Source organism: Glycine max, chromosome 20 (genome assembly GCF_000004515.6).
Source record: "Glycine max cultivar Williams 82 chromosome 20, Glycine_max_v4.0, whole genome shotgun sequence".
Taxonomy (NCBI): domain Eukaryota; kingdom Viridiplantae; phylum Streptophyta; class Magnoliopsida; order Fabales; family Fabaceae; genus Glycine; species Glycine max.
In genome coordinates, this window is record NC_038256.2 from 33,410,542 (window position 1) to 33,428,415 (window position 17,874).

Below are 17,874 nucleotides of genomic sequence, written 5' to 3' on the forward strand. Positions count from 1 at the left end.
TGAATAAAAAAAAATTATTGCTTGTGAACCCTTAAAATAATAAAATGTGATGTGTTCCACACTTTACTCGTTGTCGACACAATAGCCTCCCCACAAATAAGCGTGTGGCATTAACTTCAATGACCCTGAGGTAATTAAAAGCAAAGCAGAATTATATTAAATGAGGCCATAATATGTGATCAGACCAGACTTACTTGGACCAACTTACTGTAGAAAACAACCAGATACCCATCCACTTATTTTTTACAATCTGTGGCTTAGTTGAAAACATCTATGTTGTCTTCAACTAAAGCTATACCTGAGAAACTCAAGGGTTATATATTGTATATACAGGGAAGTGGCAGCAGAAGGAAAGAATAATGATTGTGTTAAACAGAACATATATCTTAGGCCTTAGCAAACATATGAAGTAGATATGATAGGGTATGTTAGTGCTTCTAGAGTGTACCCATTTTCATTAATTTTCCGGGGCTAGGAGGGTGACAAAAAAGATAGCCATGGGCAGAGAGAAAAAGACTATTATTTCATTCATCCAAAGAATCACTATGAAAGATCTGATCAAACATTTGAATACATATATGTAAGGATATATAAAATTTCTACGCAAATTGATTGAACAGGTTACTAAGTGGATGTACAAATGAGTTGCATCGCTCAAGATGCCAAAATCCGTGCAATGAGTCCTGAAATTAGGATTCAGTAGTTATTTTGATGCGGTTAACCTCAATGACTCTAAAATATAGCCTGTGTGCTAATCTGCAAGAGATTTTGGACTCATTTTTTAAAACTTCCATTGAGCACGGTCTTGTCGATCATAACCTGCAAGTACAACTCAACAGTTAGTCGTATGTGGCTTTGTGCACGTGCATGCACTTAGTGATGCATTTTCAGAAGATTTACCAATCACACAATGTTATCTGCCAGGATCAGGATTAACAGCTCCATTGTCATTAGCCTTGGATGCATGACCTCTACTATGAGCCAAAGCAGATTGCTCAAATCCTACAGCTGCTGCTTCACACTAGCATAACAAAAAATAGAGAAACACATACATCAAGAGCATGAATAACAGAATGGAACCAGAATGTTTTCATTAATATGAAATGAAAATTGGTCATGGGGACCAGCATGCACCAATACTTGTGCTAAAAGACCACATAATCACTTTAGATTTCAACTTTTATCTTATGTTCTAACTTGTTCCTTTCAGTTTCTAAAATTCAAAATGTTCAATCAAACCATAAAATCTATACTTGACAAAGTTGACCACTGGCGCACCTTCTAGGAACAATATCAATTAAAAAACTAGAACAATTTGAGAATTTTAGGTGACCTAGAATGTCTAGTAACACAATGCACAAGGGCAGAAATAGAGTACTGGACTTTTCACTTTTTAACTGTGTCAAGGGAAATATGTGATATAAGAAAACTAAGCAGAATATTTAGAATGATTTAACAATGTTTGCAATTATATATATATATATATATATATAAAACTGGATACCATGTCAGGGTATATGCTAATGCTTCCATGACGGTTGTAATTAAATCAACTAAATAAATTATTTATCCTGAACCTATATGCTACTGAGATACATTTATATAAAAAAGCCAAGAAATCTGTCAGCTAACATACCTGGGTAGGCATCTGACTTGTCGAGTCACAGCCACCAGTGCTTTGCTTAACTTGTGGGTCAACATTTTGCATTTGATCCTTTAAGCCAGACGCAGAAGCTGAATCCACGGTTTCAACAAGTCCTGATGATCCACGGGCATGTAGTCCCTGAGCTGGTGAATTCATGAGAGGTCCTCCTGAAAAAGGAAACACGGAAGCTGGCGGCATATGCATGGGATAGCCTTGTCCAGGAAGCCCATATCCTGGAGGATTTGATCTGGCCATCCCATGTAAAGCAGTAGGTCCAGACATGTGCGCAACAGGGATATGAGTTCCTTGCATTTGGGGCACCTGAATCATAGGGAATCTTGAAGATCCACCATTCATGTCAGGCATTCCCATCCCATAACCCATACCATATCCCATATGCATGCCAACACCCATAGGTGAAAATGGAGCCATATGTGGTGCATGCATGTGCTGCATTCCTGCAGGTAACATCATTGGAGGCATATATAAACCAGCTCCCATTGACATAATCTGCATATGAAGATAGGAGTCAATCTCACACTACAGGTATATCATTTATAACCAGAAAATTTTAATCAAAGTCAGAGGGGGGAAGAGATTACTTGAACTTGGAGCTGAAGTGTTTTAAGATACTCAATTGCCTCATCCAGCATTGAAGCTTTATCCACCTTATATATACAAAGTCAGAAAAACCAAAATAAATGAGGAATCAAGTATGTATATATGTAAATACAAAGTATTCTAATAGTTTAAGTTAATCTTCCACTTCTATTACCAATATACTTAATGAAAGATCATGTTTATATTCAATTTGAGGATATAAACCCTTCAAACAAAATGCCTAACTTCAGGTTTGAATCTACAGATTTTAAGTAGTAACTTCTGATGATTTGATAAACCTTCCATGTTCCACAAGAACAAACTTCAATAACTGTCTGTTTTCAAGTTCAAATCATTAGAGGTAACCATTAACCATCATTCCATAATCTTACAAAGTTTTTCAGGCATGCCTAACAAAAGCAAAATCAGATAAAGTGAAGCTGACCTTATTGCAATTTGGTATGAGTTCTTGTAATGCACGCATCTTCTCATTGATCCTGTCTCTTCGCCTCTGTATGCAAAAATTATAATCAGATAAATTGGAAATAACATAAACTCAAGATTCAAGGGAAAATGTGTTGTTTTATAATTATAATTAATAATTAATACTGCACAAATAGAAGATGGCCTTGCTCACCCTTTCAGATAGATTATGCACTTCAGCTGCACGGCTTCTCTTGGAACCTGCACCTCCTTGCCCACCAGCTGTCTTTTTAGCACCAGCTGATTCTTCCTCAACATCCTTCACATAAAATGTTTTCTTGGTTATGGAGGGAAACTATAAGATAAGTAAGAAAATTATTAAACAGATAAAAAACCATAAATCTAAGACATACTTCACTATGGCACTCAGAGTCGTCGGTGTCTTTTGTTTTTCGCTTCAAATTTTGATTTGGCTCGTCTGAACCTTGGTCTGCACCAGTGCCAGAGCAAACAGAGGAAGAGGCTACTGCTGGCTCCATACTTTTTTCAGCAGCTGTCTGTCCTTTAGTGCCACTGTCGCCAAGAACTTGGTTGGGAGTTTGATCAATCTTTGTGGCACTCTCTTTACTAGCAGGCTCTGACTGCTTAGAAGGCACAGCATTCTGTTCAACAGATTTTGGCTGCAAAGAGTTCACATCAGGCTTGGATTGCTCCACAACCTGCTGGCATTGCATGGTCGGTTCCTTCGAACATTCACCACTTGAATCAACAAGAATTGATTCAGGAGGATTGCTGCTAGTTGCAGCAGCACCTTTATTCTTAATTTCCATACTATCTGATCTTGCTGAAGACAAACCAGACTTCAGGCCAATGTTCTGAAGATTAGCTCTTACCATAGCAGCAGGCCTTGCAAAATGGGAGAAATTCATTATGGTGGAACTGGAACCATTGCTAGTAATAGGTGGATCACACTTCTGCACCTTTGCACTAGACAAATCACTTGAGGAAGATAGAATATGAGTAATTTCACCATAAGACACATCCTGGTTTGCATTACTCGTATTGTTATTTTCAGTTATATCCGATGCTCTTGATCTAGAAGAAACAAAAGATGTTTGACACTGATGCAATGATGGGGGGAATAACTGACTGGTGCTAGCTTTAGGTCTGGCAGTCTCAACCTGTTCAGCTGAAGAACCCTTGAAAACATTCCCTTGTTCTTCCGAAGTTTTATGAGAATCCCTAAACGCCATATTGCCATTACTTTTTTTATCCAATAGAGTAAAACTGTTTGAGGCATGTAGGAAATCAGAACCATATTCATGTTGCAAGGAACCATCCATTGATGTATAATCCAACCAAGGTAACACATCTTCATCATGACAGAAATCCACTTCACGGGATGGCACCGACATTGGAATTTCATTCAATCCAGAGTCTAAATCCCCAAATTTTCCCATCCTTGTGTTGGTACCATATCCTACATCTTTATCCCTGACCTTGGGACAGTGAGATGGTAAGCAGTGAGATGGCAAACTCTTGCAAGAGGGGCTCCTTCTAACTCTACTGGACTGACCCTGGCTTGAAATCTGACCGTTCTCCCAAACTAGCTCAAAAAAATCATTCTCAGGCCTACACATCCAATTTCAAACCCAAAAAAGCATTAAGAAAGAAACAAACAAAATAATACAATTCAAAATTCAAACACATGAAAAGCTTACAACAAGTTATGCTAATGAACTTACGAGGAACATAGATCAGGTGCACGTGTGCTGGTAGTTTCTTTACCAAGCTTCTCTCTGGCCAGCCGGTATAACTCATACAAAGGCATGATGATGAATCAATCGATCGGCAGAACCGAAGTATCAAAAACTCAGAAAGGCCTCAAATCAAAATAAGGGCACTTAGCCCCCTAATGTCGCATCGAGCATACTCTACTATATTAACTCGAAAACCTTTGGAATCCAAATGAAGCAGAAAGACATAGAAGAAACCCGACGTAAGTCATACTACTCATACTTTGCTATGATTTTTAAAAGGAAAAGAAAACAAGTTTACAATAACATTGCATCACAGCAACAATTTACAAAAAAATAAAACCCCTTTATATTTAATATCTCAAGTCAGGGAGAAACAATACTTTGATGTATAGTTAAATAAGTATATGTATGTAATGCACAAATCTTGCAAAGTATAGTAAGGGGCTTTAAAAGATTCGATCTTATTTTTATTCTTTTTTTTTTTCTTTTTTTCTTTTTTCTTTTTCCCTAATCAGCAGCATTCAGGTTGGCACACACAACACAACCACCCCAGTTGAGTTCCATCGACAATAGTGACACTGATTCTCGGCTGAGATCAAGGGAAACCCATGTAACTCCAATAATTTCAGGCTGAAACCCAGTGATCTCTTCTCAAATGGGCACCCAAAAAGATACGAAATTTTTGGAAACCCTTGGCTCCTCGAGAATCGTGACCGACGAGGTTTTCCTAATCCAAATGCAGCAACACTGCTATTTGAGTGGGGGTGATCATTTCCCAGTTCACATAAGCACTGGGAAGTTATCAAAAAGCAATCTTTTCAGGCCTAAGAGGTGTCTCAGCTCGGAGAAAGAGAAGACCCAAATGGATGCAGAAAGTGGCGAAAGATTTGCAGAGAAGCAATGCGGAAGAAGGCAAAGCAAAGCAGTGTCTGGCAGTGACACAAATGAAACAGACAGGAACAGAAAAGAGTGAGAAATTCAGGGGTTTCTACTTTCTAAGTTCTAACCATGGTTTAGTCACAAGTTGTCGTGGTTTAAGTTTCTCAGACCCTTCTAGAACCAAACGCTCACCCTCCTCTTAAGCGAGTGGATCACACGCTCCTTTTATTTGGGGTTTTTAGCCCTTGAGAGATAAAAAAAACATATATATGCAATTTCTTTTGGTGTTTTTTTTTATAACTAAAATTGAAATCTCACTATATAATTTTTGCTGATATTTAATGTAAATTTCTCAACAAATATTGGTTCAGTGGGTAAGGAATGAATCATATATTCACAAAGATGTAGATACAAATTTTAGCATTGATATAAAAAATTATGTTGGTAAATAATCTATATATATATGTATATTATAAGTGTTTATTAATTCTTGAGGTCCTAGCTTGATAAGTCCTCTAAATCCAAATTACCTAATTTTTTTTGTAATCAATAAAATATTTAATGTAAATTTTTCACTGCACAGATTATCAAAATGAAAATTTAAGTCTGATTAAAGAACAATAACAAAAATTACATCCCAAATTACCTAGTTTAATAAATTTTAATTAATAACAAAAATATAATTTAAATAAAATGGGTTAGAGAATATATTATTTTCAATCCTCTTGTGTGCCCTTAATGGATGGGTAGGTTTGCCATATTGTGACACCACATTAGGATAGGAAGAGCATGTGTCTGTGTGCGTGTCCATATTCTGTGTACTTAGAAAGGAAGGGGTCATCTTTCAAGTTTTGTTCTTTGTATATATTATCTTAGCAAAATTGGGTAAGTGTGTATGTGTATGAGTGCATCCATAATGCAACCAACAAAATCATATCCGTATCATTATAACCTGTTAGGACAATGACTCTCTTTGATGCAGATAATCTTAAAAAATAATACTCGAATTTCTGCTTTGTAAATTGAGGGTTAAAAGACTAATAAAGTCATTGACTTGATGATCACCTTTTTAAAAATTTCTCAATTGACAAAAAGAGCAATCTTCCTCCCTTCGTTGTTGGAAAGACTATGGTTTAATTGAGCGTGGTGGGTTCTGATATTTGGTAAATTGCCACTGCAATCATGCCAGAAGAGGACTGGTGTCCTTTTCCTGGTTTTCTATGTTTCACTTCTTTGAGTTTTGGATTTGTTGCTATTATTATAAGGAAAGGGTTTAGAATAATCATTTGAAATTATAAGAAAGGATTAATTGATTAAAGACGAGTGCTTTGATTAATTGGAGTTTTCTTAAAGAATTCAAAGGTCCTTTGTCAATTGTCATCAGGTAGAATCTAAGAAATTGCTAGTGTGGTCCCCCCCTTATTTAAATGTCACTAGGATCTCCCTCGTGCCCTTTGTTTTAAGCAAAGATAACATTATGGTACGGAGGCTATTGTCGCCATTTTCTAAGGATGCATTTTAGTTTTAATTTAGATAACTTGATTATTAGTAGTAATCTGGACACTATCATCAACTTTCAACTAATTAGATTGAGTGTAGGGACCACCACCTAAACAAGATTTATTTTTTAAAAAATATAATAAACTAACAGAGAAGGACCCCGAAAAAGTGGGAATTAATCGAAAACAGGATTAGGGAATGGATTAGTTATGGGTCAACGAGATTATCGGCAAGGGATTGGATGTCTGCCTGTCCTTTGAAAAGAGAGCAAAATAGTGTTGGCATAAATTAATGAATAATGATTGTCCAAATTAATATTTCTTCTTGTAGTTCTTTACATAAATCAACGGAAGACATTTTAGAGAGAAATAAATGAACATTTTTACAAAAATATTATAAAATAGTGTTTTTACAAAATATTTCATAGATTATTTGAAAAATAAATGAATATGTTTTCCCTGTGAAAAAAATATATAACATTTTTTCTTAAAAGATATACCATGCCCTAAACTTTGCTTATTTCAACTGCTTGAGATTATTTTTTATTTTTATTTTTATTTTTGTAACTCGTTCTTTTGTTTATAGCAGTTTTTTCACTACATTATATGGTCGTAAACTGTGTAACTAAATTCAGTTATTTATAAAATATTTTTTAAGTTGAAGAAGGGATTTATCATCAACCTTATAAAAATTGTGTTTAAATGAGCAAAGCTAAAAAATTTGTTTTCTTATTAAAAACTGATAATAAAAAAACTTTGGTTATGTTTATATTAGAATAGACTATAGGTATTTTTTACATTAGACAAATTTTTTCAATTTGAGTAATATTATTATAGAAAATAAAAAAAAGTGTTTAAGACAATTAGATATTTTTAAGACTTAAACCTAATTTTAATAATTAAATTGAAATAATTTTATGCATGTTAATTCACATGTTCAGTGGTAAAACTTTAGTTAAGTCATGATTTTTTTTTAATTAATTGTTTATTTATGATTACAAGTCAAGCTTAAATTTTAATTGCTAAGTTATTTTTCATTTATTTTACTGGTCAAAAGACTTGATTGATCATCATTAATAACATTTTTTTATATAATTTTTTTTATCCACAGTAGCTACCTGAATATGAAATTTTACTATAAAAAAAAATCAGCACTCAACCCAGCCACTTAATGAAATACTTAACTGGTGTTATTTCCACCTTCATAAAAATAGGAATCAGTGGAGTGAATGGGGCCCATTAGACAGTATGGACTATGGAGCAAAGAGTATATATACTAGTGTGTTACTAACTGTTTGGGGTTTGGCTCCATTCATGTGGACCTTCCTATCTTTTTTTCTGGTGCATTGCATGTTCCATTTTATAAAGAGTTTATTTTTTTCTGTGCAGAGACACCCTTGACTAAACATATATATATATATATATAGTGACTATTATTCGAAGAAACAGAAAGAACAGTAACCCTGACCGCTGCACGTGGGTTTCACGTGCGCGGTGACATTCACGAGACAGACACGTTGTTTTCGTACTTTTGCCGTTTTTGGAAGTCACATATCATATGCTGTGACTCGTTCGTTCGAAAAGTGGACGCATTTTTGGTCCTCTGCGAACTGCAGCCACCTTAAATTGAGTAATGCGTTTCATGATGTCTCATTACTTATTGCAGCTCTGCTCTGCAATTCGCCGCCATGTGTTTGTGTCGTTACAACTTGGATATATTTCTTCCTTTCCTAGCCCAGAACAAATTTCAGAATCCTTTTTTTTTATCAGGATGCTTTGATTCTTTTTTGTGCAGCAGGAGAATATACGAATTATCATGCAATGTTTTGGAATCATTATGAACCAACATTTACAATCTTGGGAATACAATTGTAATCATGTTAACTTTGTTTAGACACACCTTTGAAAAGAGAAAATTACATTCAAATGATAAAAAAAAACGTGAAAGCTATTATTAAGGATTGAAATTTAAGTTTTTTTTTCTTTGCCTATTTTAACTATTCAGGAATTTTATAATTTCTAATTAATTAATTAATTTAAACTATATATTATATTATAATATTTATATTAGTTACTTACATTTTTATGGATTCAATATAAATGATTTAATTTAATGAACCTATTAGCCTATCATTAGAAAATTAATATGGACTTAATAAGTAGATACTAGTTTGGTTCATTAATGAATAATGAAAACTCTAGTTGGTTGTGGTTCTTAATATACAAAATCAAGAAATTATAGAGTAAAATATCAAATTAGTCTCTCACTTTTGGAGACACTGTCAATTTAGTCTCTGAGATTTAAAAAATGTCAAAATGATCATCGACTTTACATTCCGTTTGTCACGTTAATCCATGTCATTAGTAGTCTCTTAATACCGTTAGTAAATGTGTGATGTAGCACGTTAAGTGTCATCGAAACTTCCACATCAATGGACGCACTAAATTGATATTAAAGGGACTAAAATAACATAATTTAGGTGATCATCTTTGCATAATCTTCAGTCTCAACCTTAGACCAAAGTCTGGTATTGGTTCTATTCTACCTATTTCAGTTGCACCAACATCAATGTCTTAATCAACCCACAAAAAAAAAATTACATCGATCTTCATCTTGCTGCACAACACAAAATACTCATGTTCAATCTTGCACAAAAATTAGAATACATAAAACAACATTAACATTACTTACTTGTGGTAATGGGCAAGCATAAAATAGTCTCTCATTATTCCTTGTCGTCCTTGCTGTTCGAATGGTAGCTCTTCTACGACAATAGCAAAGACGGTTTGACGTGACATTCCCCCTTGTGCTTGAATTAGCAGACATGGTAGACCACAAAATAATAGAAGAAGAATTACAAAGATGGAGAAAGATGAATAGGAGAAGAATAAGAATTGGATGAGAGTATGAGTAGGAGAAAAAATGGAAGGAAAGCGTGAATGTTAAAGTAGCCGTTAGGGTTTTAACATTTTGGAAAAAAAGATGATCACCTAAATTATGTCATTTTAGTCCCTTTAATGTCAATTTAGTCTCTCCTTACGTTAAGTGCAAAGAATAGAATCATTGATGTGGAAGTTCCACGTGTGCGTCTAGGTGGCACTTAACGTGTCACATCACACATTTACTAACGGTGTTAGGAGACTACTAACGACAGAGACTAACGTGACAAACGGAATGTAAAGTCGACGATCATTTTGATATTTTTTAAATCTCAGGAACCAAATTGACAGCGTCTCCAAAAGTGAGAGACTAATTTGGTACTTTACTCAGAAATTATATTATCTTCTTCTCATCTGAGGAGAAAACAAAGGCCACAACAAAGAAAAAAAGTGATTTAATTGAGTAAAATCACCAAATCAATTGTTTCTTATAATTGTTAATTCCGCTCATACGATATATTCATGTATTTTTCATAATTCCTTTTCATAATCTAACATAATGTGTTTCCAATAATTATTGGTATTTTATTGAGATCCCTTAGAATTTTAACACTAATCACATCACATTGATATCTATTACCAAGTGTCACATCATTTGTCTCAATTCTTGATATATGACTTATATATTTGTTGAACAAATTATTTTTAATTAATTTTAAAATAAAATATGATATGGTATAAGAATTTATATCCCATCTTGATAAATTGTCTATTATGATAGGCTTGCAAGTTTTAACCCGCAAACAGGTTACTGGATGACTAAACGTTAATGGATGATGAAAAAAAAAAAAACTAGTTGAAAACTAATTTTGTATCACTAGTTAATGTTTTAAAAGCCAAATTTAACCTTCTGAAATTTTTACGACTAAAGTTTATTCTTTTTGCATGCATGGCGAAACCACTTGGGGTAGGGTTTTTTTTTTGTTAATTACTATTTGAAAATTTATTTTAAATTATTACCGAAAAAGGAAATCTGATGCGAAATGGTAATTAATTAAAAAAAAAACACCCTCAAATGATCGTTTCGCCAAAATATTAATAAATGGTTACCTAAATGATTAAAGAGGCCGTACCCGGGGATGGATCTATTTGAGGGGTAAGTCCACTATTATAAGATTTATGGAATGTCTTTATTATCACTTTAATTTTATCAAAATAATTTTTTTAACAATTTTTTTAAAAATGAGTAAATCAATTAATTAAACCCTAAATAAACATAAATTAATATATGCTTGAATTATTTTATTTGAAAATGTTTTTTTTATAACTTTTTAATATTTGAGTTTTAAAAGTAATTTTTTTATTTAACTTATTATCAATTTCCTTAGCCATGTATATTAAATAAAAATGTCCATAATTTTTAAAATAAAATTAATCATGTGCTTATTAAATTTAAAATATGAATATTTTTTATATATTTATGAGAATGATAATTTAAATTAGTTTATTTTGTATTTGTAACATTTTTAACATTTTAATAAATTAGAAAATGTTAATAAAAATAAACTAATTTAATATCAAAATTAAAAAAATACTTAATGCAACCAAAAATATCTAACTTAATAAAAAAATTACTCCTAAAAATCATCACTTTTAAAAATAAAGAATCATATTTGTAATATAAAATTTGATATTAAAAGAAGTTACACATCAATATAATTATTTAGAAGAAAATGATAAATAAAATAGGACATTTGAAAATAGAACTATAAAAAGTGGACTGGGCATACTCAATTTTTGTATAAGTCGCTGATACGATGGCTTCTCAGTATGTTGGAATCTTATTTTTGCATTAATTTATATGTATTTTATATATAAATAAATAAATAAATATCAAGCAAAATAAGCCTAATTGTTTAGTATATATGCATTTCATTGATCCAACCTGATAGTCTAATCTATCAGACCACACCAAATTGATTCGATTTTTTTCAAGTCACAAATATTTAAAAAATTTAACTCAGTCTGACCTGTTGGGTAAAAGTGTTTTTTGGCAATTATATATAAAAAAGAATACATAAAAAATTGAATATCTTAAATTCAGGCATTCCATTTGAAAAATATAAATAAAATTATTGCTTATTTATGGCTATTTTGACTTCTATAATCATCTTTTTTCTGAGTTTCCTTACTTAGCTTGTCATATACTTATACCAAATACAAGTCATATGCTCCCACTGGCACTGCTAATTGGCCCTGCTCCCTTGCAGACTGCACATGGTGGCTAGACACATATAATTAAAATCTACTCATTGTTTTTACAATCTTAAATATACTGCATGCGTATGAACAAAGATAGAGAAGTAAGGTATAGTAATAAATAATAATCAACCTATTTATTGCTCAAAAGAACAATCAATCTATTTTTGTCAGTAATTTAATCATGTGTTACAAACAATTTATTGATCCAGCTAACAAGAATGGCCTTCGATTTATACCATGTTCATTAATAAAACAAAATTACAGTTATACCGTTATTAATTATATAGTACGTTTTCAGTTCTGTATCTACAGTAAATGATAAAAAAATTAATGTCAGTAGCAATTAAGATTATAGCAGCACTTTAGAAAATTATAATATTATTCTTTAAGACCGTTGTATGGATCCTTAATTATTCATGATAATGATATGCGCTTCCAAGAACACGTATATACCAAATCTTTCAGCATCATAAAAACATCAGCAGCCGCCATTATTATTATTATTATTATTATTATATATATATATATATATATATATATATATATATATATATATATATATATATATATATATATATATTACAATGATTGTAATTAAATTTGAACTTAGAGCCTCGTAGATATTATTCCAAAATTTTCATCATTATTATTTTAAAAAAATGTTCAAAGTGTCATTTTCCAATTATGTCTAACCTGCTCATGTTATTATCTTATCCTGCTCATGATGCTTTGAGGTTTGGGGTTAAGCTTGGATTGATAATAACAAAATTAATTTTGAATTAAATTGATTTTATCTAATTATATATATATATATTATAGAATTAATTTTGGTAAAAGTAGAATTACTCTTATTTACTTCAACTATCCCATAATTTTTATGCATCATATCATGATTTTGAAAATAATTTAAATATATAAAATTTAATCAAAATTAAAATTAACCCACCTTACCATGTTTTATTATAATTTTGGAAACTATCCGATCAATAGCTATAAAAGTAAAATAACTTAATTCAACTCAAGTAACAAATCTTTCTTTGCCAAGACAACTGGAAGGTGTCAATACCAAGAGAGTACCATGCGCGTACCATCTCATAGTGTAAGAGAAATATTATGTTCGTGGTTATATATATACATTTCCTGACCACAAACTGATAGGAAAAGAATAAAAAGAAGTTAAAAAATGCAATAAAATAGATATAAAAATATTACGCAAGCATATAAATATAATCATAAACAATTAATGGGTGTATTCTAATTAAATTGATTATATCTAAATAAAATTTCTAAGGTGTCACAGAAGCATGTTGGTGATGGTTAATCCAAACTTGTCATCTATCCAAGCCTGGCGTCCGATAAAATATGAGATAATTATTAATCACAATTAATCAACAAGAATAACAAACTTTAGTTCTGTATATGCAGACATATATATTGCTGCATGTCTTTACGACAAAAGAAAATCATTCTTCAATGACTCAACATATGTTGTACTTTATGTACAGTCTGTTACATGTTACGTACACATGACTCATTATAATGATTTATACAGTGAATAATTCAAGTAAAATCTCATTTGATTTTGCCGCGGCCGGTTCCCTAGTAGATATATTTTTAGTAAAATGAGACCATGCAGTTGACAACACACTCGAGATACGATGTCGATTTGCTAGTGTATTAGCATTGCCACTTGATCACGTGAAAAGCAGGTCAATAAACATAATAAATATAGTTTGTTCGTGCTGCTTATTCATTTTTCACAAAATATATGTTCTTTGATCGATTAATGATCCAATAAAAAGGAATGCAAAAGTTTTAAGCGTTGACAAAATGTAGTTTGGAAGAGAGACAATTCAATCCAACATGTTTAAAGTGTAAGTATAAAGGTGAAGTATCATATTAGATAAAAATAATACAATTGAATATCATAGAAATTAAAAGATTACAAATCTAATACATTATGATTTTAAGTTAAATTATTGTGTTAGTCCACTTATCTGATATTCGGGACCCATTGATATATATCTTTTTTATGTTTATTTCTTCAAATGCTCAAATGCACCTATTTTTTATATTAGGCTTAGGTAGTGATCGTTTGGAAAGAAAGTAGGACGAAGAAAGTGTGTGATGCAATGAAAACCAAAGAAAGTGTGTTCTTCCGCCATTCGTTACCGTTTCAAGGAGTGGAAAGTAACACTTTTTTTGTAAGAAAATTGTGGTGCTCGGCACTTTACATTTCTTCACAAAAATAGGTGATTTGTGAAAAAAGTAGAAACAAGTTTTTTTTTTCAAATTTAACCCACTTAATATTTCGTGGGACAAGGGACCACTTTTACCCAATTATGGTATACACATTTGATTTTGGTAACCAAATTCGAACGTGGAAGCTGGAGAATCGAATATGTAGAGATTTAGGATAGTTTGGGATATATATATATATATATATATATATATATATATATATATATATATATATATATATATATATATAATGTAATAAAAAAAGGAAAAATAACCACTATCATACCAAAAATAACAAGTTAAAAGAAAAAATGTATAAAAGCAAAAGGAAAGTATTATATATATAATAAAATATTAGGTAATACAATAAAATGTATTACAAAAGAAAATGAAGTTAAGTTGGTTTGTCTCTCAAATATACATAATCAGAATTATTTTGTTTCAAAAAAGAAAAACCGTTTCAGAAAATAAAATATTAAAGAAAAAAAACCAACACATGGGTACAATTGAAATTTTAAAAATACTTTGTTTATTTTTATTATCCACTACATCACTTTCTTTTATCTCATTTCACATCTCCTTCATCTCTACCAAACTATCACAGTTTCCACCCTCTTCCATCTCTCTTTCTTTCCTTTTTATTTCTTTTATAGTTTTATTTTCTCACACTTTCTTTCATTACAACCGAACACAGCCTAATGTTCAAAAACTTTGGAGTATCCTTCTTACCTTTCATGGGCTTAGCCCAACGTTGGAGTTCAAACTTAGGACCAGTAAAGATCTAACTAAACAAAATTTATTTTTTTACAATTAGTTTTTTTAGCTCCAACAGCTCAAATTCAATATGTAAATTTTATCATTGTAATTAATTATTATAAAAGGTGTGAAAATTTATCCATTACATCTAATTAATGTAAATAAATATCAAATAATCTAGTTAAGTCTTTTTTGAACAAATTTGTATAGCTTATCATTCAAACCTGGAAGGCAATAAAATGAGCTTGCAAAGTAGTCGTGGTTTGATTCATTGATAATAAAATGAGACTCGAGCAAACTTGAATAACTAAAATTAAATCTTTAATTTATTTGTTAAAAAGATTGTACTTAAACCTGTATTTGATTAATTTATTAGCTTTAAAGTTATTTTTTTTAGAACATGGCTTTATAGTTGTATATTTAAATTTAATATACGTTTAGACAAATATAAATTTTAAGAAAAAAAACTATTAAATAGAGGGTGTGTTTTTGGTCATCTATTAAATGCTTTAAAAGTTTAACTCGACCCGTTGAATTTACACAGTTTTCTATTCCAAAAATTCAAACAGTTTGTGTGTTTAAGATGAGTTACGTTTGGGCCAATAAAATCGTCGTACCTTCTTAACGAATCACTTAGGGGTGTTGATATGCGCACATGTAAATTGCTGGTACACCTAACTTGAGAAATTCCCATTTTGCTCTTCCATAAAATTGATAAGGATTGAGCAATCCATATGGATTTCCCAATCCTTAAGTGGTCCATACGATTTTTTAATTTTTTTCAAATGTTTTACAAATTAATGGCCCAAGCAGTTCCAGCGTCCCCAACAAAGAGACCTGGATGGAATGACTCTGACTAGCCACGCGAATATCGTTTGGTAGGTAGGCAACACAAGAACCAATCGTGAGCACCTAAGCCACAAAGGCTAAGGTGACAATAAAAAGGATGCATGTCACACGTTGCATGCGCAAGCATAGAGCCGTGCAACAAAAACATTATGATTATCACTCATGCACCCTCACGTCCGCAAGACTTGACACCACTAAACGAACCACACCCCACAATACCAAAGGCATGCAGACAAATGGAAATATCGAGTGACGCCTCATCCACATCACTAGGCACGAAATGTGTGAATCGAACAAAGAGCAACAATGCCTTCCAGCCACATAAAACGATTAAAGACACCAACAACTTATTGTCTAAGTTGAAAAAATTGAGTTTCGTTAGGTGAAAACCCATATCCGATCAAGTGAATCGTGGCTCATCCAACAACACCGCCTAAGATCAGTTAAATATGGAAACGAAAGCTATTGGGCATGCAATACATCTTTGTTGGAGGAATGAGCCATCACACCATACTAGAAATGAGAATCTCATCCATTTTTAAATTTTTTTTCGTTGACTGTGACTTTCATGTTATTAACATAACGCTCTAACCAACTGAGCTAATAGACCAATTATGCTACAAAATAATTAATATCGCTATATATAACACTAAGATTTGTAATGTATATTTAATGTGCATATAAATTTAGATAATAAATTTTGTGACAATTAATTTTGATATAATATGTTAACATATATGAATTTTTATGAAATCTATGATATTTATTTAAAATTTATATATGTAAAAAAATATATTATTAGATCAAAATTAATTATAATAAGGTAAAAAATACATTAATAGATTTATGTTAATAAACCTATGATTGTTATTTACAATTTATATATATAAACCTATGATTGCCCAATCTGTATCAGTTTTACGAGAAGACAAAACAAGAATCGCGCTATTATGTTGGATGTACCAATAAATGTACTGGGTGTGTGTAACAACAACTATCCGTCAACAAAACATAAGGCCCATTTGTTTAATTTTTTTAAAGTACTTTTATAATATTATTTTGAGTAACTAGCAACACTCCTAAATTTTTATAAAATTACACTTAACTCCATCATTTTTTTATTTTCCTACATTAATACCTTTAAATTTAAAAATATTACACTAACACTCAATTATATATTTAAAAATATTATACTCACATCTCCTTAACACATTTTCAAATCTTATAGTAATACCTCTACAAGAAAGTGAATGTAATGGATAAACAATCATAAAGAATTTGTGTAGTTACATGAAATTTTAGGAATTGTTATTATAATTTGATATATTATTTTTTTATGAATTTTATCAAGAGTTATTTTTTTAAAATTCTTTAGAAAGCATTGATGAAACTTTTTTATGTAAAATTTTAGGAGGTTTTGTTTTGAAATATTAATGTAATTATTATAAAATGTTTTAAATTTTTAAATGAAAATTTTGATTGATTTTTTATTATATATGAAAAAGGTGGTATTAAAGAAACAGAATTTTACTATCGTTAAATTGAGTTTAAGTTAAACCTAACTCAATTCAGTTCTACGCCCACGATTTCTCCCTTAAAAAACTAAATAGCCAAATGGTGGAGTCAATTAGTCATTCGGATAGTTTTACTTTGAAAATAAGACCTTTTTTTTTATATAAATTTAAACATATGGTTAGTTCTTTTAAATATAATATTTATTTTTTATTTTTCATTTTTTTAAAGAGAAACACGTTAGTATGCATAAAAAAGAAATATTATAATAAACAATTAAATGAACATGGAAGAAATTTTTAAAAATGATAAACATTATTGAATATTAATAATAAAAAATGGAAAATTAAGAATACAATTATAGATAATGAAAATTGGAAACAAAATGAACAATTTTATAGTTAAAAAGTTATAAGGATACCAATTCCGAATTATAATGAATGATAGTGAAATACATAAACATATATAAAATGATAAAGAAAATTAAATAAATAATAAATATAATTAATTACTTAAAATAGAAAAGGAAAGAATAAAAATACAATTAAAGGTAATGAAAATTAGGAAA

At 30.9% G+C, this 17,874-nt stretch overlaps 1 protein-coding gene across 1 annotated transcript; it reads right to left on the minus strand.

Moving 5' to 3' along the window:
• Positions 1-506: 506 nt before the first annotated feature.
• On the minus strand, positions 507-5,433 carry LOC100794974 (transcription factor PIF3). The gene is made up of 8 exons (XM_006605713.4): positions 4,414-5,433; positions 3,082-4,300; positions 2,883-2,987; positions 2,691-2,756; positions 2,248-2,313; positions 1,637-2,155; positions 901-1,021; positions 507-819 (listed from the first exon to the last, which is right to left on the minus strand). Exons 1-7 carry the CDS (start codon positions 4,497-4,499, stop codon positions 914-916), a joined length of 2,169 nt encoding a protein of 722 aa, XP_006605776.1. The 5' UTR covers positions 4,500-5,433; the 3' UTR covers positions 507-819; positions 901-913.
• Between the last annotated feature and the right edge of the window lie 12,441 nt (positions 5,434-17,874).